The 22,104-nt window shown below is 55.4% G+C and overlaps 3 protein-coding genes and 1 long non-coding RNA gene across 8 annotated transcripts; 3 read left to right on the top strand and 1 right to left on the bottom strand.

Annotated features, from left to right (window-relative positions):
* The first annotated feature begins 1,750 nt into the window (after positions 1-1,750).
* DPH2 (diphthamide biosynthesis 2) lies at positions 1,751-5,352 on the top strand. Of its 2 annotated transcripts, XM_086384026.1 has the most exons (6): positions 1,751-2,134; positions 2,332-2,444; positions 2,970-3,193; positions 3,392-4,075; positions 4,165-4,341; positions 4,423-5,352. In XM_086384026.1, exons 1-6 carry the CDS (start codon positions 1,988-1,990, stop codon positions 4,545-4,547), a joined length of 1,470 nt encoding a protein of 489 aa, XP_086240152.1. In that variant the 5' UTR covers positions 1,751-1,987; the 3' UTR covers positions 4,548-5,352. The 2 variants fall into 2 exon arrangements, with proteins under 2 accessions (XP_086240152.1, XP_086240159.1); XM_086384033.1 differs by lacking the exon at positions 2,970-3,193.
* LOC147375180 (uncharacterized) lies at positions 5,347-12,331 on the bottom strand. 2 transcript variants are annotated; one of them, XR_015157817.1, is made up of 3 exons: positions 12,195-12,331; positions 5,750-5,878; positions 5,347-5,585 (listed from the first exon to the last, which is right to left on the bottom strand). It is a non-coding gene; the product is annotated as an uncharacterized LOC147375180 (long non-coding RNA). The 2 variants fall into 2 exon arrangements; XR_015157816.1 differs by lacking the exon at positions 12,195-12,331 and adding an exon at positions 6,914-7,290.
* ATP6V0B (ATPase H+ transporting V0 subunit b) lies at positions 7,355-10,681 on the top strand. The gene is made up of 8 exons (XM_086384415.1): positions 7,355-7,505; positions 8,292-8,340; positions 8,573-8,656; positions 8,785-8,862; positions 9,070-9,139; positions 9,252-9,303; positions 9,511-9,701; positions 10,382-10,681. Exons 1-8 carry the CDS (start codon positions 7,439-7,441, stop codon positions 10,406-10,408), a joined length of 618 nt encoding a protein of 205 aa, XP_086240541.1. The 5' UTR covers positions 7,355-7,438; the 3' UTR covers positions 10,409-10,681.
* Positions 11,580-21,821, top strand: B4GALT2 (beta-1,4-galactosyltransferase 2). Of its 3 annotated transcripts, none has more exons than XM_086384122.1 (7): positions 11,580-11,850; positions 13,465-13,820; positions 14,023-14,258; positions 17,503-17,693; positions 17,835-17,957; positions 18,069-18,173; positions 20,945-21,821. In XM_086384122.1, the coding sequence occupies exons 2-7, from the start codon at positions 13,517-13,519 to the stop codon at positions 21,093-21,095; spliced, it is 1,110 nt and encodes a 369-aa protein (XP_086240248.1). In that variant the 5' UTR covers positions 11,580-11,850; positions 13,465-13,516; the 3' UTR covers positions 21,096-21,821. The 3 variants fall into 3 exon arrangements, with proteins under 3 accessions (XP_086240248.1, XP_086240260.1, XP_086240254.1); XM_086384134.1 differs by having other exon boundaries at positions 11,603-11,957; XM_086384128.1 differs by lacking the exon at positions 11,580-11,850 and adding an exon at positions 12,832-12,963.
* Positions 21,822-22,104: the final 283 nt, after the last annotated feature.

Here is a 22,104-nt window from a genome sequence, read left to right on the forward strand (position 1 = left end):
CTTATTTAACCAACGGCGCTGAATACTAGACCACTAATTGTGTCATGCCTCGTTCTGTCTGAACAAAGGCTGATCTAGTCCATAGCAACCATACTACTCACTAAACTGGGAGAATGGAACCAGTGAGGAAGGCTGAGTGGAGGAAGTTCCATTTCTGAGGGCAGTGGGAGGTTTCCTAGGTAAAGGACTTGGGGCCTTCGGCTGGAGGTGAGGTGAGGCTGGGCTCATTTGGAAGGGAAGAAATAGAGAGCGGCTTGAATTCCAAGGTGGGTTTCTTGTGTGGGGTTATGGAGGCACCCAAACTTACACTTGGTTCAGGAGAGGTATAGAAAGCAGGGCTGAGTATGTGGGGGAGGAGGCGTGGTGGCCCCCAGAGGAAGAGGAAGGCAAGCCCTAGTGTTGTCTGCAAACCCATAGCTCCCCACTTCTGTGGTACCTGACATGATGGGCTGGGCTTGGTCAGGACCAAGGACAGCTCCTGGCCTGCTGTTGTTCTGTTACCTTAACAGGGTTCTCTCCCTTTCTGTCTCAGCCATAGTTCCACCCCTGCTGCCTCTCAGGCACCCCAGCCTTCTCAGTAAAATTGCAAGAGGAGGACTGGGTTTTCCTCACTCCCAGGCTTGAGCCATGAGTCTCCCTGGAGGTGATAGGAGAACTGGTTACTCCCATGTTTGTCTCAGTCTTTCTCCTGTTTTCCCAATCTCTGTAAGTTCTGTGCCCTACATTCTTCATCCTCATTCAGTCTCTTCCCACACCAGCCAGCATCAGCCTCCCTTTCATGTCATTCCCTGAAGTTACCCTGTGCTCTTTCCCTTACCCCTCCTCCACCCCATTCACAGCTTTTGATTTTTTCATTTCTCCTGGGGTATGTGGAGATGTTTCACATTTTGTCCTTTTCTTCTGTAACATGACACCCAGGTGTCTTCTTCCTCCCGGTCATGACCAAATGTTTTATATATGTATATATATATAAAACCTGGAAGAATGTAGGGTGTAAAGAAGAGTTTCTGAAATCAGACCTGGGTTTGGTACTGATTGTGTCACTGACTTGCTGTGTCTTATTAGGCAGTTAGCCTCTTTGAACCACAGTTTCATCATTCTGTAGTATGGGACAACTCTTACTCCAAAGACTAAACTCAGAATGTGAGTCCCTGGTGAACAAAAAGTGCTCCATGTTTGCCTAATGGACAGACTGCTGTGAGGATAATAGTGGATGATTTCAGTGCATGTGCTATGCAGAGGACCGCTTTATGAAGTTTTATATCGAAATTAATTTGCCCCCGCAATCCTATTAAAAGTACTACTGTTATAACCTCCTTCTGAGGAAACAAGTCATAAAGACGTTGAATAACTTGAGTAAGTAGTTACGTGGCATAGCCCAATATTCAAACCCAGGCAGTTTGGTATTTCACTTAAAAATTACGCAATGCCACCTCCCAAGGTGATAGAGTGCACGGGAAGTCCTTAACAGCGTAGGCGGATAGGAACTGCTCAAACCAGCATAGTTACTTTCAGGCAATCGGTGTGTCTGAGGGGGCATAGAGGCTGAACTGGAAGACCAGCGCCAGGAGATGAGAGCCAGGAGAACTACAACACCCACAAGCCTCCGCTCTTCCTCTGAGGCACTTCCGATTGGCTTCAGGCTCAGAGGCTGACCGTTGGTTCTCGGGATGGCGTGGCGGGGATTGGCCATGCAGGTTTTCAGTTCAGTTCAGTTTTAGACGGGTATAATTGCCGTCAGTCCCGCCTCAAACACCCGGAAGTAGTCTCCGGGGGAGGCCCATGTGTAGTGGTAAAGCGGAGAAACAGGAGTTGTCGTGGGAGAGGAGCTGGCTAAAGGGCTTAGGGTAGATTGACTCCCCAGCGCCTCCCCGCCCACCATCCCCACCAATCGATTCTGACCCTTTGAGGGCTGTTTTTGAGCACGCGGGGCCTGAAGCTGACGGAGGGAGGTTCCCATTGCCTGCCGCCACCCAAACTGTGCCTTATGGAGTCTACCTTCAGCAGCCCTGCGGAGGCGGCGCTGCAGCGAGAGGCAGGCTCTGCGGGGCTGCGCACTCCTCTTGGAGACCTGGACCGAGTGTACGAGCTGGAGCGAGTCGTTGGATTTGTCCGCGACCTGGGGTGTCAGCGGGTGAGGGCACGTTGGGGAGCGGATGGGTCTGCCAGAGGATTGGGGTCTTGGGGTAGTTTTGTGAGGCTGGGAATGGGGGAGATGCTTCGCAGGGTGGAGAGGCTTGGAAGGTTAGGTAGGGACTCCCTTAAAGGTTTCCCTTGAAGACACCTTCTGTGCAGGAGAGGCTGTTCTGACTCCATGGTACATGCTTACAGGTGGCCTTGCAGTTCCCTGACCAGCTATTGGGAGATGCTGGGGCCGTGGCAGCACGACTGGAGGAGGCTACCGGGTCGAAGATGTTCATTCTGGGAGACACAGCCTATGGCAGGTGTGAACTTCAGCTTGAGTATCGAGGGTGAGGTAGGGATCCAGGGCTGATGGTGTTTCTCCTTTATGACAGTGTCTGCCCCTCAGTAGCTTTGTTTCTCCTTCATGATGATGATTCCTTTCCTGATACTCGCTCTTAGTGACACTGTCTTTTCGTTTTATTTTTAAGTGGAGGATGAGATGGTTAGATGGCATCACCGACTCAATGGACATGAGTTTGGGTAAACTCTGGGAGTTGGTGATGGACAGGGAGGCTTGGTGTGCTGTGGTTCTTGGGGTCACAAAGAGTAGGACACGACCGAGCAGCTGAACTGACTGAATTGCTTAACAGTGTTGTGTTCATTTCTGCCATACATCAACACGTATCAGCCGTAGCTTAACATACGTCCCCTTCCTCTTGAATGTCCCACTCAGCTCCCACCCCGTCTTTTCATAACATGGTTTTCTTCACTGACCACATTTTCCATTGATGACAGCAATACTTTTTTCAATGAGAAGCTCTCTCATGATGGTATCTCCCCTGCAGCTGCTGTGTGGATGTACTGGGTGCTGAGCAAGCTGGAGCTCAGGCCCTTGTACATTTTGGCCCTGCCTGCTTAAGCCCTCCTGCCCGCCCACTGCCCGTGGCCTTCGTCCTCGGTCAACGATCTGTAGCCTTGGAGCTCTGCGCTAAGGCCTTTGAGGCCCAGAACCCAGACCCCACAGCGCCTGTGGTGCTGCTCAGTGAGCCATCCTGTGCCCACGCCCTGGGTGAGGGTTTTGCTTGTGCATGCGGGTAGGGTGGGCTGACCAGTTTGTGCCTTAATTCCTCCCTTTCAGTACACTCCTGTGGAGTTCTCAACATGGGCTGGGCCCCACCCTCTCCTTTTGGGTCCCAATCAGTCTCCTGGGGATGAGGGGGATCCCTTTTTACCAGGCCCCAACCTTGACACCACCTTCTTCTTCCAGAGGCCTTGGCCACCCTTCTGCGCCCACGGTACCTGGACCTGCTTGTCTCCAGCCCAGCTCTTCCCCTGCCAGCAGGCTCCCTCAATCCAAATCCTGAGCCCCTGGAGCGTTTTGGGCGCCGCTTCCCTTTGGCTCCAGGGAGGTGTCTGGAAGAGTATGGTGCCTTCTATGTGGGGGGCTCTGAGGCCATCTCTGACCCTGATCTTGACCCAGACCTAAGCCGGCTGCTTTTGGGCTGGGCACCAGGGCGGCCCTTCTCCTCCTGCTGCCCGGATACAGGCCGGACTCAGGATGAAGGTGTCCGGGCTGGGCGGCTAAGAGCACGCAGACGCTATCTGATAGAGAGGGCCAGAGATGCCCGTGTGGTGGGGCTGCTGGCGGGCACACTGGGTGTGGCCCGACACCGGGAGGCCCTGGCACACTTGCGGAATTTGACACAGGCTGCTGGCAAGCGTAGCTATGTGTTGGCCCTTGGGCGACCCACGCCTGCCAAGCTTGCCAACTTCCCTGAGGTGGACGTCTTTGTGCTGTTGGCCTGTCCTCTGGGTACCCTTGCCCCCCAGCCTTCTGGCAGCTTCTTCAGGCCTGTATTAGCACCATGTGAGCTGGAGGCTGCCTGCAACCCTGCATGGCCACCTCCAGGCCTGGCTCCCCACCTCACACATTATGCGGACTTATTGCCTGGTGAGTGGTGGGGGCACTGCCTAAACTAGAAACACTTGGGGCATGAAGCTGGGGGGCCACTATGAATCTTTTTTTTCCCTCCCTTCCAGGCTCTCCCTTCCACGTGCCCCTCCCTCCACCTGACTCAGAGCTATGGGATGCCCCAGATGTGTCACTCATTACTGGGGACCTCCGACCCCCACCTGCCTGGAAGCCATCAGATGATCCTGGGTGCTCAGCCCTGACCCCGAAGCTCCAGCTGGAGCTGGCTGAGAGCAGCCCTGCAGGTGAGTGTGGCAGATCTCCACTCCCATCTGAACCCTTCCCCCCTGTTCAGCTCATTCAGCCTCAACCCCCTCCCTCTGCAGCCTCATTCCTTAGTTCCCGGAGCTGGAAAGGACTGCAACCCAGCCTGGGTCAGACGCCGGTGACGGGAGCTGTAAGTGGAAGACGAGGAATTGCCATCGCCTACGAGGATGAGGGAAATAGCTGATACCATGTGGGACCAGAGCCACAGGTGGACTTAAGACCTTTAGTGCTCCCTGCACCAACCTCACTATTCTGCCAGGATCCTTGAAGGAGCCTCTCACTGAGGCAGCCCCTCACTGAGGACAGGCTCCAGCTCTGTCTTGTCTTGTCCTGTCCTGGCATTGGCACAAGGCTTAGCCCATACTTGCTTGGTAAAGGTCTGTTGTTTGACGAGGGAACAGCTTTAGGTCTTCCCTGAAGCCTCTGGGCCATCTGTTCTCCTGGGAGCAACCCAAGACCTCTGGCCATTCCAAGTTCCTGCTGTGCAGTTGAGGGTCTGTCTTTTTCAAAGGCAGGTGCTAGATGTTTAGACCACAGTTTTCCAGCCTTGGCACTGTTGATGTTTTGGGCCAGATAAGTGTTTGTGATGGGCTGTCTTGTGTATTATAGGATGTTTAGCATCATCTCTGGTTTCTGCCCAATAGGTGCCAGTAGCATACCCCTCTCCAATTATGATAAACAGAAATGTCTCCATATGTTGACAAATGTCCCCTATGGGGGCAAAAGCATCCCCAGTTAAGAATCACTGGTCTACACTTAGCTACACAATACATGTGGTTGTCAAACATAAATTTGAATTAAGATTAAAAGCTCAGTTTCTCAGTCACACTAATCATATTTCAGTACTCAGATAGCCACATGAGAGGACGGCACAGCTCCAAGACATTTCTATCGCTGCAGAAAGTTCTGTTGGGCACTGCTGGTCTACACTGACTCCAATTTGTTTTTCAGGGAGGTCACAGAAACTTGAATAAACCAGATAATTTTTCTCCTTGTTTTCTTTTTATTCATCAAATACTGCAAGTCCTGCACAGGTCCTGTGGGTTGAGATCTGAATTATATTTGAGAGGAGTCCTGCCCTCACAGTGTAGCTGGGAAGAGAGGCAGCTAAAAAGGCAATTACCACAGGGTGAAGCAGTATTCTTTATGAGGAAGGAAGTCCCCAGAGGCAGCTGGAGCCCAGAAGAGGCTTCTTAGAGAGGGTGTTACCTCAGCTGGATCTCTTGAAGGAAAAAACAAATCAGAAGTAATGGAGTGAAAAGGACATTTGGACAAAGGGTACACCATGCTCAAACACACAGGCATAGACCATCATTGTGGGTACTTAAAGCAAAGTGGAGTTGCTAGATCCTAAGGGTTTAGAGGGGTGAAGTGAAAATGACTCACCTTAGTTAGTTCCCTTCATTTGCTGAAAATCTCGACATATTGGCATTGTCCCTCTGGTGGCTCAGATGGTAAAGAATCTGCCTTCAATTCAGGAAACCTGGGTTCGATCCCTGGGTCGGGAAGATTCCCCTGGAGAAGGTAATGGCTACTCATACCAGTATTCTTGGCTGGAGAATTCCATGGGGGGAGCCTTGCGGGCTACAGTCCAGGGGTCGCAAAGAATCAGAAACAGCTGACTGACTAACACTGTTAGGGTGTTGTGATTTCTGCCCTCAAGGATTGCACAGTCTACTGGTAGAGGCAGTTCTGTAAACTGATCGTGGTAATTGGGACAAGGTGAGCATCAGTCATGTATTCTATAATGTATTCTATAAATATGGATTGAACACCCGGGGTGTGCCAAGCACTGGAAATCAGCAGTTTAGGAATCCTTCCATGGTTGCTTACATTTTTGTGGTGGAGAAGACAATCAGAACAGTATGCAGAATGGTAATAAGGGCTATGGAGCAATATAACGCTGAGAAGGAGGGTAAGAGAAAGGGCTACAGTATTAAACAGGATGATCAGAGAAGACTTTGAGCAAAGACTGAAAGAAGTTTTGAGTGAACCATGTGAATAATTAGAAGAAGCTGAGGGAACAAGTGCAATGCATTGAGGGTACGATTGTGTTCAAGAAATAGCCAGGAGGCCAGTGCAGCCTTTGGAAAAGACCCTGAAGCTGGGAAAGATTGAGGGCAGAAGGAGAAGGGCAGGACAGAGGATGAGCTGGTTGGATGGCATCATCGACTCAGTGGATATGAGTTTGAGCAAATTCTGGGAGATAGTGAAGGACAAGGAAGCCTGGTGTGCTGTAGTCCATGGGGTTACAAAGAGTCACGACTTAGTGACTGAACAACAACAGGGCAGCCAGAGGAGGGAGTTAGCAAGAAACTTAGGCTACGCAATCAGGGTAAGAGGCCTGGTAGACCATTATAAGGACCATGGTTTTTATTGCGAGGGAAAGGGGAGCCACCGAGGTATTTAAAGAGAGTGACATGATCTTATTGAAGTTATATAAGAATCGCCAGGGTGGCGGGAGACCCTAGAGCGGGCGCACTCTCCTGCCTCTGGCTAGGGAAAGCTTCCTGGAAGAACGTATCTTAAGATCATTAGGTGTTGGCCGACCTTGGGGTGAGCACGAAGAAACGTGCTTCAGGCAGAGGAAACAGCATGAGCTCAGTGAGGGACGGGTCAGACACCCTCGCGAGCTGGGTGGGACGGTCAGGGAGGAGGCCCGCGGGATCAGCACTGGCTTGGAGACTAAGCTAGGGCGGCGGTGAGCAGGCTCGGGTGGAAAGCAGGGCTGGTGGGCCGGAGCTGGGCGGAGTGTCCGGGAGTACAGCAGGCGGGTGCGGCCCGACCCTAGACGGACCGGCCAGGCAACGATCGAGGTATTCGGCAAGAAAGTTTCGGGCCGCGAGACTACGATCACCACAATCCTCTGCGCCTGCAATTCCGGCGTCGCCAATTTCCTAGACCGCCGGCGACCGAGCGCCGGGCCCGATGTGAGGTCACGTGACGCCCGCGGGTCACGTGGATCAGTCAGGTGACACCGCGGGGCGGGCCGACGGTCTACGGGGAGGACGGGGACGCAGGGACGCGGTTTGAGCTCAGGCTCCCCTCGACCCGCGTCCCGCCGTCTTTGCCGCCATGACGGGGCTAGTGCTGCTCTACTCCGGGGTCTTCGTGGCCTTCTGGGCCTGCCTGCTCGTCGTGGGTGAGGCCGCGCCCTGGAGGGCGGGGACGGCTTCGGGCCAAGCTGACCCGGCTGGAGCCCAGCGGGGAGGTTGGAGTGTTGGGAGTATTAGGTCCTGACGCGGGTTCTAATACCTCAGGCTCCTGGATTTGCCTCGCGTCTGTCTGGGCCCCTAACCCGGACAGAGGAGGCTTGTATCTGCAGCTGCTTGAGGAGGGGCGGGGGGGGGGGGCGGCGCGGGGTTGGGGGCGGCGCGGGCGGGGCTCTGTGGGAACCGCGAGCGATCGCAGCCCTGGTACCCTTCTGTCACTGGGCTCCGTTCCCCGGCTTCCTGCGCTCTCCCTGTCTTGCTCCTGACGGACCTGCCGGGGTCGCGAGCCGGCTGCTCCAGTTCCTTTTTTCCCGGTCGTTTTGCCCTCCCCCCGCACCCACAGCGTGTTGAGTAAACAGCCGCTCGGACTGGGCTGGCTGCATCTGGTGGGGCCTGGCCCGAGCTGTTGCTCCCTCCCCTCCTCCAGGGTATTCAGGCCTCCTGGTTGCTCCCCTTGACGGGTCTCCGTCTGGGATATGGTGTCACAGAGGGAGATAGGTTCTTGAGAGAATGGCAGAAAATGGAGGCCTGAGCAGAGGAATCTGTATAGGCAGCTGTGCTTTCATTTTGGGGAGAGCCAAAGGACTCTGTCTTGACTTAGGTGTATGCAGACCTTTGGGAAGCTGGCCCATCTGCTGGGCAGCAACTTCTTGCCTAAGTTGTGGAACTTCTGTCTAGAGAGCAGGCCCCTAACCCCGTTTTTCTCATTGCTGTAGGAATCTGCTACACCATTTTTGACTTGGGCTTCCGCTTCGATGTGGCATGGTAAGGGAGAGGTTTCCCCTAGGAGCTTCTTTGACACCTGCCCTCTCTGATCTGAACTCCTTCCCTCCCCACCTGCTCCTGCCCCCCAGCTGTCTGGGGTGTGGACCATTGGGAAATACGAAGTGTTTTGTTTCAGCATCCAGGACTGGAGGGGTTGGAGTAGGGTCGGGGTGGATTTTGTGCCCACTTCTCCATAAGGACTGAATTGTCTTTCTCCCTGTCTGCGCACCAGGTTCCTGACGGAGACTTCCCCCTTCATGTGGTCAAACCTGGGCATTGGCCTAGCTATCTCCTTGTCTGTGGTTGGGGCAGCATGGTGAGTGTTGGGGTCATGGGACAGGGAAGGGGGCTGAATCATAGCAGGGGGTGTCTTTGGGTTCTTAGTCATCTTGGGGGCAATGACAAGTTTGGGCTCTGCTCATTGGTTTCTTATTTGTCCATCAGGGGCATTTATATCACTGGCTCTTCCATCATTGGAGGAGGGGTGAAGGCCCCCAGGATCAAGACCAAGAACCTGGTCAGGTAAGTGTAGGACCCTTGTAAGGTTGTCAGAACCAAGTGGGAGCTGCCTGTGTATTTGACCTACGTTACATGCTGCTCCTCACCGGCCTCCTGATGGGGTGGGATGTCAGTGGAGGAAGGTGGTTGGAGACTCTCCAGGGAGGAAGGTTGGCTTCTTTCTCATCTCTTTCTCCTCTTCGCCCCCTAATCCCCCATTACTACTACCAGTATCATCTTCTGTGAAGCTGTGGCCATCTACGGCATCATCATGGCAATTGTCATTAGCAACATGGCTGAGGTATGGAAGACTAGGTGGGATGGGTCTCAATTCCAGTGTGTTTTATATTGCTTGGTGGGGGAGGGGGAGTGGAGTAGGGAATGGTTTCTGATTATTTCTCTGCCTCCCTCAGCCCTTCAGTGCTACTGACCCCAAGGCTATTGGCCATCGAAATTACCATGCAGGTAGGTGGGTGTGTGAAGGCAGAAAATTGGGGCTTCACAGATGATTCCCCCTCCAGTGCACACCCCAGCTTAGACTCTTCATTGTGATATTCTTTGGCCTGCTTTGCAGAGTTGGGGTGCTGGCTGGTCCCATTAGTCCATGTTGGACCCTTGCCTTCATTTTCCTGTGTCTGGTTCAATATCAGTGCTCGCTTTCCATCCCTCCAGGTTACTCCATGTTTGGGGCTGGCCTCACAGTGGGCCTGTCTAACCTCTTCTGTGGAGTCTGCGTGGGCATCGTGGGCAGTGGAGCCGCCTTGGCTGATGCACAGAACCCCAGCCTCTTTGTAAAGATTCTCATCGTGGAGATCTTTGGCAGTGCCATCGGCCTTTTTGGGGTCATCGTTGCAATCCTTCAGGTGCTGAATCCCCCTGGGGAGCCTCTGTCCTTGTCCCCAGTGCAGTCTCACCCTTCTTCTGGAGGAGCCACAGTGCTCCCTTCTACATCTGTAACCATAAAACCCCTGAACAGCTTTCGCTGCCTCCTTCTCATCTTCTGGTTTTCCCCTTTTGAAGCTTTCCATTTATTTCTGTCTTTAACATGGTATCACTGATAACATCTTTTTTTGTTACATTGTTTCTGTGTATGAAAGATTTGCTCTCTTTTCTGATTCTGTTATTTTTTCTGTTCCTCTGTGTCTTTGCAGTCTAGACCAGGTTGGGATCCTGTCTGTTGTGGTCTGTCTTGGTGTGTTTGACTGTATTGTCAGTTGGACAGCATGTCTGAGATGTGTGTATCTTGTTTGTCTGACAGTGTGTGAGTGTGGCTAAGGATCAGCCTGAGGATCTTGAGCGTGACTGTGGGCATCTGACTGAGTTGACTCTCAAGAGACTGGCATGTCCACATGCCACTTCTCTGCATCGAGTCTCGTAGTTGTCTCTGTCCCCATTCACTGTGTTTGTCACAGCATGTCCATCGTGGTCCAGTCATCCGTGGTTGTGGTCTGGCCATCCTGCCATGGGTCTCATCTTCTGTCACATGTCATTGTCTAATCAATTTTTTTGTCCCTGCCTGATTTCTGCTTTTCTTCTCTTGCAGACCTCCAGAGTGAAGATGGGTGATTAGATGGTCTGTGTGGGTGGGGCCGTGCCCCACTCTTATTTATTTGTGGTTTTCCCCGGGACGGCTGGAGCTGTACCCCTTAGACTTTCAGGGGGCTTGGTGTTCAGGGCCCTCCCTACACTCACTTCGTGCTGCCTGCTGACTTGGAGGCTCTGCCTGGCTGGATTCTCAGTGTGGGGAGGGGGCTGCAGATGGCTGTGCGGCTTCGCACCTGTGTCCCTCCCCCACCTCGTCTTCCCAGTGTTTGTGAAATAAACGTGGTATCGGTCTGGGTCAGTGCTGCTTCTTTTGCATTCCTTTGCCACCACCTTTCACAGAAGGGTAAAGAGACCTGTAGGCCTCGACTTCATGCCAGCCTCTCTAGCATTCCAGTTCATACACGCTGTCTCTGTTCTGGACAGCACTGGCTCCTGGGTGGGAAGGGAGTGGTGCTGGGCTGAGGCCTCTGTAGCTCTAACCCTCTTTATTGAAGGAGCGAGTCTGGGGATGTGGGCCCCTTGCTTGATTGTGGGAGGAGGTGACCAACCCCATTCCCTCAGGGCTCTGGTCAGCTCAGCCCCAGTTGACTGCATTTATTACCTGGTTCTCCCCTCGGGCATCCAACCATCTCTTCCTCTGGGGCCTTGGAACCCTTTCATTCATCTGTGTTCATCCCTGCAGCATCCCATGCCAGTAACTAGTTTGACCTCATGTTCCCAGGGCTGTGCCCAGCTCCTCCCCCGCCTGTCCAACCTCTTACCCAACCTCCTGTTCCCCTAGAAGCCCCTGCCACACACACCGATTCACACCTTTAAGCGTCCTGCCCAACTAGCAGCCATCTCCACCGGTGGACCTTTTGATTCTGCTCCCATCGATGAGCCAACAAATTCCTGACCTCCCTGCCGAACTTCCAGGTGCCCTTGATTGGCTGAGTTCGCGCTCCAACCAGACCCCATTCTTCCAAAACGGGTTTGACCCATCCACACCTCCGGTTCGGAGCCCTTGGATGAGTCTGATCAATTTCTCCTGCCCCTCCCTGGTCCTCGGTACCCTCGCTCCGCGGCCGCGCTCGGCGGCCAGCAGGGGCGGGCGTCGGAGGCGCGCGGCGGGTACGGGCGCGCTGGAGGCGGGGGCCGCGGGGACGCGCGCGCGGGCGCGCTGGCCGGGCCTGCCCCTCCGAGGCGCCGTAGCGCGGGAGGGAGGCGGCGGCGCTGTAGTCCGTCGGTCGGCGGGTCCGTGGGTCTGCCCGGCCGCCCGGCCCCGCCCTGCCCCCCGGGGCGGCTCGGCTCCATGGCCCGCGGCGGCGGCGGCGGCGGCGGGAGGCGGCCTCGGGGCCGCGGGGGCCGCTGACCGGGAGGAGGAAGGCGGCGGGGCCGGGCCATGGGGAACGGAGCCGACCGCAGCCGCCGGAGCCCGGAATCCAGCCGGAGCCGGAGCGGCGCCCCCTGCTGAGCCCCGAGCGCTGGGTGAGAGGGGGGGCGCTCGCGGCCCCCACCTCGGGGCCCCGAGATTCCAGACCCGGCCCCACGAGGGGCGCCCCGAGCGCGGCCCCGAGATCCCCGCCCAGGACCCGGTGAGAGGCGCTGGCGGCCAGACCCCGGCCTGCCGTCACCCCACCCTACCCCCATCCCTCGGCTCCCCCAGTCCCCCTCGGGCTCCTCTGCCCGCCCCCAGCCAGCCTCCCTTATTGTCCTCGCTCCACCCCGGCCTCGTGGCGTGGGGAGGCGCTCCACTTACGTCGCCCCTTTGCCTCGACCCCCAACCCACATCCTCTTCTCCAAGCCCCCTCCCCCCCAGGCTCCACACCCACCTGGTCTTCGCTGCTTCCCTGTCCAGGGGTGCCACGTGTTCAGGCCACTCAGCCTTCCAGCCCCGCCCAAACACCTCGCAGCCTGACCGGCAGCCTGACCCAAAACCCCTGACCCGGAGGGAGTGGTGGGAGTGTTTGCACGTGGGTCGGGGTGTTGTGAGCTGCCAGAGAGCCTGTCTGTGTGACTGTGTAAGCCCGGGAGCGCGGCTTTGTTTGTGAGTGGGTGACTCGGGGCATTATTGTTACCGTCACCCAGGCGTGTCTGTGACTCTTAATGTAGTTCTCTGTGTATCTGAGTGCAGCTACAGTGTATCTGACTGTAGCTGGGACCCAGGGTGTTTGTGTGTGATAGATACTGTGTATCTGAGGGAGACTCAGCCTGCTCTCTGAAGGCCTGCCAGAAGTGCCCCCAGAAGTGTTACTGCTGTGGGACCCCCAGTTAGAGCCATGGCCCAGGCAAAACCCTCTCCTGACATGCTGTCTCCAGGGGCCAAGCATTTCCCTTTCTGGGAATCAGAACCAATCCTTGAGGTCTTATGGGAGGGATGTCCTGGGCCCCATCCTGTCTTTTCACCTCTTGCTCCAGAGGGAAGTGATCCCATAAACATCTTGTTCAAATTTGGGCCACCTGCATGCTGAGGTCCACTTCCCAGCCTTCTCCCAGATGGCCTGGCCTACTCCCCACTGGGACCTGACCAAAGAAATCACTGCCCACCCCCATGTTCCAGAAGGACTAAATGAAGTCTTAAGTACCAAGTGCTCTGGCATGGTAAATACTCAGTAAATGCTCTTCTTTCCTCAGACCAGGACTCCTGGGTTGAGGATGCTACCCTGTGGGCGTTTGTTCTCTGGGGCACAGAGAACCCGTGTGGGTCTGTACATAAGTGTGTTTCTGTGTTCAGATATGAGCTGGTGTGATCAGAGGTCATGTGCCCATGATCCATGGTTGGGGGGGAGGGTGTGAAGTTGGGTAAGAAGGACACTGACCCAAGTGTGAGGGTAGGTGAGGCTCTCCATGTGTCTATGTGTCAGTGAGGATGAGGAAGGAAAGCACGTGTGGGTTAGTACTCAAGTGTGTGAAGATGCATGAGTAGTGAGTTGCCAGGGACCGTGTGTGTGTATTTACAGGTAGAATTTAAGTCAAGGGGTGTGAGCAGGTAAGTGTGAGCATGCACATCTAAGAATGTGAGCAGTGCACAGAAGGTGGGTGGGTGGCCTTGCCCCTCTGGCCCTGACCTGCTGGATGTGTCTCTCTCCCACCCCTGCTCAGGCCGGCAGCCGGATGCCCGGGCCCATTGGGCGGGCCGGCGGCCGCCTGCGGGATGAGCAGACTGCTGGGGGGGACGCTGGAGCGCGTGTGCAAGGCCGTGCTCCTTCTCTGCCTGCTGCACTTCCTCGTGGCCGTCATCCTCTACTTTGACGTCTACGCCCAGCACTTGGCCTTCTTCAGCCGCTTCAGTGCACGAGGCCCCTCCCGTGCCCTCCACCCAGCTGCCAGCAGCAGCACCAACTGCTCTCGGCCAAACGCCACTGCCCCCAGCTCCGGGCTCCCCGAGGCTCCCAGCGCCCGGCCCGGCCCCACGGCTCCTGTCCTGCCACCCTGTCCTGACTCGCCGCCTGGCCTTGGTGAGCCTGCGGGGTGGGGCTTGCCTCTAGAGGTGGGCCAAGGTCTGGGGGAGTGGAGTCTTGACCCCCGGGGGCGCCACAGGTGTTGTGTGTTGGTAGAGGGCTATTCCTGGGATTCCCTGGCCCACCCCAGGTAGAGGGAGGGGGCTGGCGTCCTTGGGTTCCGATGAAGACCTAATTCCTGCCCCTGTCCTGCCTGCAGTGGGCCGACTGCTGATTGAGTTCACCTCACCCATGCCCCTGGAGCGGGTGCAGAGGGAGAACCCAGGTGTCCTCCTCGGTGGCCGCTATACGCCTCCCGACTGCACCCCAGCCCAGACGGTGGCAGTCATCATCCCCTTCCGACACCGGGAACACCACCTACGCTACTGGCTCCACTACCTGCATCCCATCCTCAGGCGACAGCGACTACGCTATGGCATCTACGTCATCAACCAGGTGCGCAGCCGCAGCCTCCAGGCTGGTCACCGGCCACCAGGGAACCCCCGAGCACCTGTGGGGAGGGGCCCACGTGCCTGTTGGTGCGTCTGTGCGGTTGGGGGCATTCCTGAATGCCTGGATAGCTGTGTGGACATGCGATGTACGTGTGGGGGTCCGTGCATGTCACTGCGTGCACATGTGGGTTTGCATGTGCCTTCAGGGGATTGCATACGTGTTAGTGGTGGTGGACACATGGCCAGGTGTGCGTAGCCTCTGTTGTGGGTGAGTGCCATTGTTTACCTTTGGTAGGCCCCACCCCATGGTGGTGGTAGCTTAGGGTACACTGGCTATGAGATATTGAGGGTCCTGAGCAGAGAGAGAGTTAGACCTGAAAGAGAGATCAAGACTGCCTTAGGGCCAAGTGCTGAGCACAGCTGAGATCCAGGAATTCAGCTCAGGCTCCAAGCCCGCTGCCATGGGCCTGGCTGGGGCTGGCTTCTGGGTCCTGGAGAAGGTCTGATACAGGCCCTCCTCCCCACAGAGAATCCCCAGACTTGAACTTGGATCCCTTTAGACTCCAGGACAGTGGTGTGTCACTGGAGTAGGAGCAGGGAGCTGTGAAGCGACCAAGCGGCCCAGTTTAGCCCCAGGGTGGGAAAGTGACCATTGAGATGGGTCTTGAGGGATAAATAGGCATCAGCCAGTGCAGGGACTGGGGAAGGCAAGCATTCTAGGCAAGGGACAGAGGAGGCCCCAGGCCCCAGTGAGAGAACTGGTCTCCTGTGTTTGGGAACTGTCAGCTGAGGTGAGAGATGCCACATGCAGGGTGGGTAGCAGAGGTGAGGTTGGGAGGACTAGTGGAGGCCACAGCCACAAGGGTCCCAGGAGGCATCTCAAGCAGCTGGATTCCAGCGTGAAAGTGATGGGGCACCGTTTTGTCTTTTTTTGGCTATGCTGGGTCTTCACTGGGGGCAACGCAGGCTTTCCAGTTATGGTGTGGGCTCTAGAGTGTGTGGGTTCGGTAGCTGCAGTGCACAGGCTTAGTTGGGATCCCCATGGCATGTGGGATCTTAGTTCCCCAACCAGGGATCAAACCCTGTCCCTTACACTAGAAGGCAGATTCTTAACCCCTGGACTACCAGGGGCGTTCCCATAGTGAGGTTTTAGGGAGAGGGTAATGTGTATGTGTGCTTCTTAGAAAGATTGCTCTGACTACATGTGGACAATGGGGTGGAAGGGGAGTGGGAGGTAGGGCGCCTGGTTGGGAAGAGGCTACTGTGTTCAGGGTGGAGGTGGTGAATGTGCCTGTGAGTTGGGCAGGAGTCGTGCAGATGAGAGGAGAGATGTGATACAAGTAGCTGAGAGGAAAGGGAGGTGCCAGGACACCTTGAGGCTCTCTGTCTTGACTGCTGGCCCCATGTATGGTTGCGCCTGTGAGATGGGATCACAGGATCTGGGCCAGGTCTGGGGGAGAATGTGTCTTTTTTGCATGTGATGAGTTTGAGTGCCTGGGGGAAGTATAAGAGGAACGGTCAGCAGGCATTTGGACAAATGAACTGACCTAGGAGTGAAGTCTGAGGTGGAGAGGGATCTGGGAGCCACCAGTATATAGATGGTCCCTAAAACCAGCCATGTTCAGCCTGCCTGGGGTGGGGCCTGGGACCTGAGAGGAGAAAGCCAGCATGTAAGGAATGGGTGGAGAAAGACCACAGAGGCTGCAAGGGTTGGCCAGAAAGGTTCGAGGAGACCCAAGAGAACTTGGTGTCCCAGCACCCAGGAATAAGCGTCAAGAAGGCAGCGTGGCAGCTGCGTGAGCGCTGCTGGGGGAGTAAGGAAGGATGTAGACCGAGAAGCGTCCAGTGGATTTAGCAACAAGGTGGGCCCAGCGAGAGCCATTTCAGGGGCATGGTGGGGGCGGAAGCAGATTGCAGTGGGTTGCAGAAGGAATCAGATCTGACAAAATGCAAATAGCCAATTGGAGACAACTCTTTATTAAAAAAAAAAAAATTCTGCTGAGAAGGGAACGCAAAAGGTAGGGTGGGGTCTAAAGGAAGGGCTTTCTTTGGGTGAGAGAGAAATGGGCAGGTTTATGAGCCCTGTGGGAGAAACCTAGGGCTCCGGGGTGGTGAGAGAGGTTAGGAAGGAGTGCAGATGGAGAAAATGGACTATTGCTCCAAGGGCTGGTGGGAAAGAAGGTTCAGGGCAAGGAGGAAAGAGAGCAGGTGGGGCCGGGCCGTTCAGGGTCCAAGGGAGCAGCTGTTGCTCTCTTGGGCCCAGGTTGGCTGGTAGGGGGCTACTACTCCTCTCCTTCCAAGAGAGCCTACTTGAAGACCAGGAGCCTCTCTGGCTCCAGCCTGGAGATCATGGGTTGGCGCAGGGACTTCAGGGGCCAGCCAGCTCCTTCCATGAAACCCTCCTTCCTCTGGCCAGAATTCAGAGTTTGGGGCTGCATGGCCAGGAGGCCAACCTCAAGGAGACCTGATCCCACAGCCCCATTTCTTGGGGGACTCCAGGCTCACTATGCCTCTCATTTTATTGGGGAGACAAGTGAATTGAGCCTGGTCCCAGAGGCTGCCCAGGGAGTTGGACGTGAATCTACAAGAGCCAGAGGGGACAGGTGGCTCATCTTAGATGCTGGCCATTTGGGGACGTTCTTTGTTCATTTCACTCCATGACATGCTCAGTAGGGAAGCAGTGTGCTCAGGGCCACTCATCTTTAAGATCCTCACTGGCACAGAGAAGATGCCTGGCACCAAGGACAGGGCCAAGGGGCACGATTGAAGGAATGAATGAAATGACAGCCCTAAATTGCAACCGTTTGAATGGACCTGGCATAAGTGAAGCACAGGGGAGGGAATGAGTAATTATACTGGGGCGGGGAGGTTTGCTAACAGAGGCCTTTCCAGACATGAATTTGAAAAGTGGAGAAGGAGAGCATTCCAGACAGGGGCAACTGCTAACACTGAGGCCTGGAGGCAGGAAAGTCTGGCATGTTCTGGGGTTGTGGAGAAATATAGTATAGCTGGGCTTGAGGGGTCTGAGGTCATTGGCCAGAGAGGAGATGGAACCAAATTCTAAAAGGCTTTGCAAAGCTAGGTCTAAGATAAAGAGCTGGATTTGATCCCGAGAGTCTGGAGGCCCCGGTGGAGGATGAGTTGACGGGTAGTGCTAGGTCTGCAGGGACTACTCTGGACAGTGGTCAAGTGGCAGATGTTTCCAAGTCTCAGGCCCAGAGCTGACCTGTCTCCTCCACCAACCCCAGCACGGTGAGGACACCTTCAACCGGGCCAAGCTGCTCAACGTGGGTTTCCTAGAGGCACTCAAGGAGGACTCCACCTACAACTGCTTCATCTTCAGTGACGTGGACCTGGTCCCCATGGATGACCGCAACCTGTACCGCTGTGGTGACCAGCCCCGCCACTTTGCCATTGCCATGGACAAATTTGGCTTCCGGTGAGGGCTCCCTTCTCTGCTGGACCCAGGCCTCCCTGTCCCGCCCCGGCTGTCACTCCCAGCCCCTTCCCCTGCTTGTTGCCAGACCTCTATCTGGAATCCCCTCAGGTTCCTCATTGATGCATGTCTTCCGTGCCCCAGGCTGCCCTATGCTGGCTACTTCGGAGGTGTGTCGGGCCTGAATAAATCCCAGTTCCTGAGAATCAATGGCTTCCCCAACGAGTACTGGGGTTGGGGTGGTGAGGATGACGACATCTTCAACCGGTGAGCGGGGGTGGGGTGGGGAGTCGATGGGGTGTGGATGGTGGACACAGACTGGGCGGGGCTCTTCGCCCATCCTGGTGCCCACTCCAGCCCGGCTGTCCTTGACCCCAGGATCTCCCTGGCTGGGATGAAGATCTCGCGTCCAGACATCCGCATAGGCCGCTACCGAATGATCAAGCATGACCGGGACAAGCATAACGAGCCCAACCCTCAAAGGTGACCCCCCAGCGCCCTCAACCCCAGCCGTCCTGGCCCCTTACCCATAGAGGTGACGTCCCAGTGCTGCTGATCCCCAGAGGTGATCCCAAGGCCCTGATCCTTGACTCCTGATGACTCCCAGCACCCCCACCCTTGGCCCTTAGTCCCCAGCTCTACTCTCACCCTTGGCCTGATTCTGCAAGTGACTGAAATTTAAAGGTGGGGCTCAAATTGTCACTGAGTAACTTGCATTTCTCTTGGGCCCTCACAGACCTCACTCCAGCCTGAACAGATAGGACAAGAGACAGCAGGCCCAGGGCACAGCTCCAGGGCCTAGGGACCCAACAGAGATTGCCCCGAGCAGTGTGGGGTGGTGGGAGTGGAAAGACACTGCTGAGCCCTCTGAGATTGAATAGGTGGCTGGTCTCTGAGGAGGAAGCCACATGGGTGTCTTAATGGTGGCTGGGAGAAATGCCTGAGGGTATGTGAGATGGGTGGTGGAGAGCAGGAGGCGTGTTAGGGGATCCAGAGCACTCAGACCTAATCCCTGCTGGGCAGCTTGTGTGAAATTCAGTCTAGGGAGGGAGACCAGCAGATACAGCACAAGGTGATTTGGACAAGGTGCTGTCCTGGCAGAAGAGGGAGTGATGGTGGGAGGCTTCCTGGAGGCTGTTGTTCAGTTGCCAAGTTGTGTGTCCGACTCTTCATGACCCCATAGACTGCAGCATGCCAGGCTCCCCCGTCCTTCACCGTCTCCTGGAGTTTGCCCAAATTCATTCCATTGAATCGGTGATGCCATCCAACCATCTCATCCTCTGTCACCCTCTTCTACTTCTGCCTTCAGTCTTTCCCATCATCAGGGTCTTTTCTAATGAGTCAGCTGTTCACATCAGGTGGCCAAAGTACTGGAGCGTGGAGTATTCCTGGAGGAGGTGATGGTAAACTGGAGTTTGAAAAGAGTTATTCATTCTACAAATATTTGTCACACACCTACCTTGGGTACAGTACTATATTCACCAGGCTGATGGAGGAGGCTAGTCTGGATAAAAGGAATCAGATGTGTAGGAGTCTGGAATGTGTACATCCATTGTATACGCTGAGAGCCTGAAACTCTTCATTATTACATTCTCAAGGCTAGGAGTGACAGGAGGGGGTCACTGCTGATCCCAGGTTGGGAGTTTCAGTTTTGTCCCAGGGGTGCTGGGGAGTCATAGAAGGGCTTTCATGTGGGGAAGGGATGAGACCACATTTGGCTTTGGAAGGATCACCCTTTGAGTTTGAAGAAGGTGAAGGACTGGCAGGGCTGCTGAGTGGAGCAGGAGGAAAGTAGACCAGGCTCAAAGGAATCAGTGGAGCCCAGGGGGTATGCTGCATGTGAAACTGGCATGCACCCACCAGACCAGTATGAAGTTTTTCTCTGAAGCCAGGGTGTCAGAGTGGGGAGGGAGGTGGCCGTAATGATGTAGGGTTGATATCTGGCAAAAGCATGAAGTACTGGGCATCCAGGGAGCTGATGAAAAAGCAGTTAAGTTAATAACTATGGTGAGTAGGGAAGGGACGACAGGCTGGGAGAAGAAGGGCTTTGGGGTATCTGAGGAGGGGCACTCAGTGTTAGGCTGGCTCCAGAGAGGGATCTGAAGTGAGCCAAGAAGGATGGAGAGGATCAAAACAGTTGGGATGAGGGTGGCAGTGGGGCTTTAGAAGCACAGGCCAGAGTCCATGTCTCGGTGCCATCCTTGGTTAGTGATATCTGCATGGCCGAGATAGCAAGTTATTTCTGGCTTAAGGAACTCTGTGGATGCTGGTTTCATCTAGCTGGTTGCTTTTGCCTCAGATCTAGGAGTTCTCCTGGATTCTTCTTGCTCTCACCCTACATATCTGGACCATCAGCAGGTCTTATCAGTGCCGCCCCTGCAAGGTACCTGAGCCGGTCCACTTTTCCCTTTACTTCTGCACTAGTGCAGGCTCTTTGTAGCTCATGTTCCCTGGCCCTCCCTTTCCCAGACTGGGCTAAAAATCCCTCAGTGTTTTTTAACTCACAGAATAAAAAGCTGTTTCCTCTGACTTACAGAGGCTTGCCCATACATGCTCTAACCTCCCAGCTAATCTTACTCTGGGTTTTCTCCTTGGCCCATTAAGCTCTAGCCACTCTGCTGTGCAAATTCTCATTTTCAGTTTAGGGTCAGCCTGTGCTTTTACCTCTGCTGTCAGCTTGATGGCCCACACCCACCCCTTCCATGGCAGTCATCCTGTCTGCCGTTTCCCTCTGCTGTCTCCTTCAGTATTCTGGTGTCTTCCTTGTCTATTACTTGTCTGCCCTAGTGGTAAAGACTTGCCATGAGAGGAAGGACTTTGCAGTTCTGTTCATGGCTGTGACCTTGGTGCTTAGAGAGGGCCTGGCACACGGGGACTGCTCAATAAATAGATGGTGAAGGCATGATTAAAGGATGAGGAACAGAGAAGGTGGCACAGAGATGATGGGTGTGGGGAGTAAAGATGATGCATACGATACAGGACACGTTGTATTTGAGGTGTCTGTGGGGTACCCTGTGTCTGGGTCTGCAGTGAGAGAAAAATTGGTGAGTGTGTCATGATTCTGGACTGAAGGGGGTGAGATCTCTGTTTTGAGGGTTGTTGCAAGAGCCAAAGGGCCCCAGGCAAGTGGAGGGGGTAGCGAGGAGAACTGAGTTACCCCAGGAAGATGCCAGGAGGGCATGAGCCTTGGGCCCAGTGATCCCTACTGGGTTTGGTGGTGAGCCCTGATCTAGACCCACTTCTATCCTGTCTAGGTTTACCAAGATTCAAAACACGAAGCTGACCATGAAGCGGGACGGCATCGGGTCAGTGCGGTACCAGGTCTTAGAGGTGTCTCGGCAACCACTCTTCACCAATATCACGGTGGACATTGGGCGGCCCCCTTCGTGGCCTCCTCGGGGATGACACCAGTGGACAAAGGCTCCCAGTGCCAAGGATTGCCTGTCAGAGGACTGACCTACAGCCTGGCTGGCAGCTGCTCTAGGGTGGATCCCCCAGGACTGAGACTGTGGGCTCTGTTTTCTGAGGGTCTTCAGTAGGCACCCCCCAGCTGCACTTGGAAGTTTCAGAACCTACTTTGGGGGAGCTTCCATCCTGGGCAGGCCCCTCAAGGGTGGCCGTCTCTGGGGTCAACCCTTCCTGCTCCTCCCTCCCCAGTTCAGCCCCCCTCACTGTCAGGGTTGGGTCAGCCCCTGCACTGCCTCGCCGAGTGGCCTGGGCCAGGTCACTCCACCTCTCTGTGCCTCAGTTTCCCCCCCTTGAGTCCCCTAGGGCCTAGAAGAGTGGGAGGTATGACTAGGGGGCAATGTCGCTTCCAGGGGGAATTCTCAGACCTGAGGATCCCCCACACTCCCAGGGGAGGGGAAACCTTTTTCACTCAACATTGTAGGGGGCAAACTCTGGGGTACCCCCTGCTGAGGAGCAGCCCCAGGAGGGGACCAGAGGGGGTGCTGTGTCACGGCCTGGGATCTTGGGGTTGGGCTTTGCATGGGGGCGGATGGGGCTTGGATCAGTTGGGTTCCAACCCCACCCCGCCTCTCAGAGAGAAGGCAGTAGCCCCAGGACCGGCTCGTGTTTGTACATTGCACAGAAACTTGTGTGGGTGCTTTAGTAAAAAACGTGAATGGATAAGCCCTTTGTCTGTTTGGGGATGGGGATCTGGATCCCTAATCTCGGATCCTGGTGTGTTTGGGGAAGGGCGCCTGGCCCAATCTGTCTGGTCCGGACTGTCCTAGTTCCCCAAATCCCTAGAAGCGCAGGGGTTCACTAGACTTACGCGGGCTGGAAGGACAAATTTTACCCTGCTGCTGCCTCCTGGCCGGAAAAGGCAAGGAAGTAATAAACCCACCGGGCTCAAATTTCTCGGTTCTTTCACCTGCCCTGGCGTCTAAAGGTGCCCGGGGATGAAAGGTGC

This window comes from Bos grunniens, chromosome 3 (assembly GCF_055505025.1).
Source record: "Bos grunniens cultivar Pamir isolate PY7600 chromosome 3, Bosgru_T2T1.0, whole genome shotgun sequence".
Taxonomy (NCBI): Eukaryota; Metazoa; Chordata; class Mammalia; order Artiodactyla; family Bovidae; genus Bos; species Bos grunniens.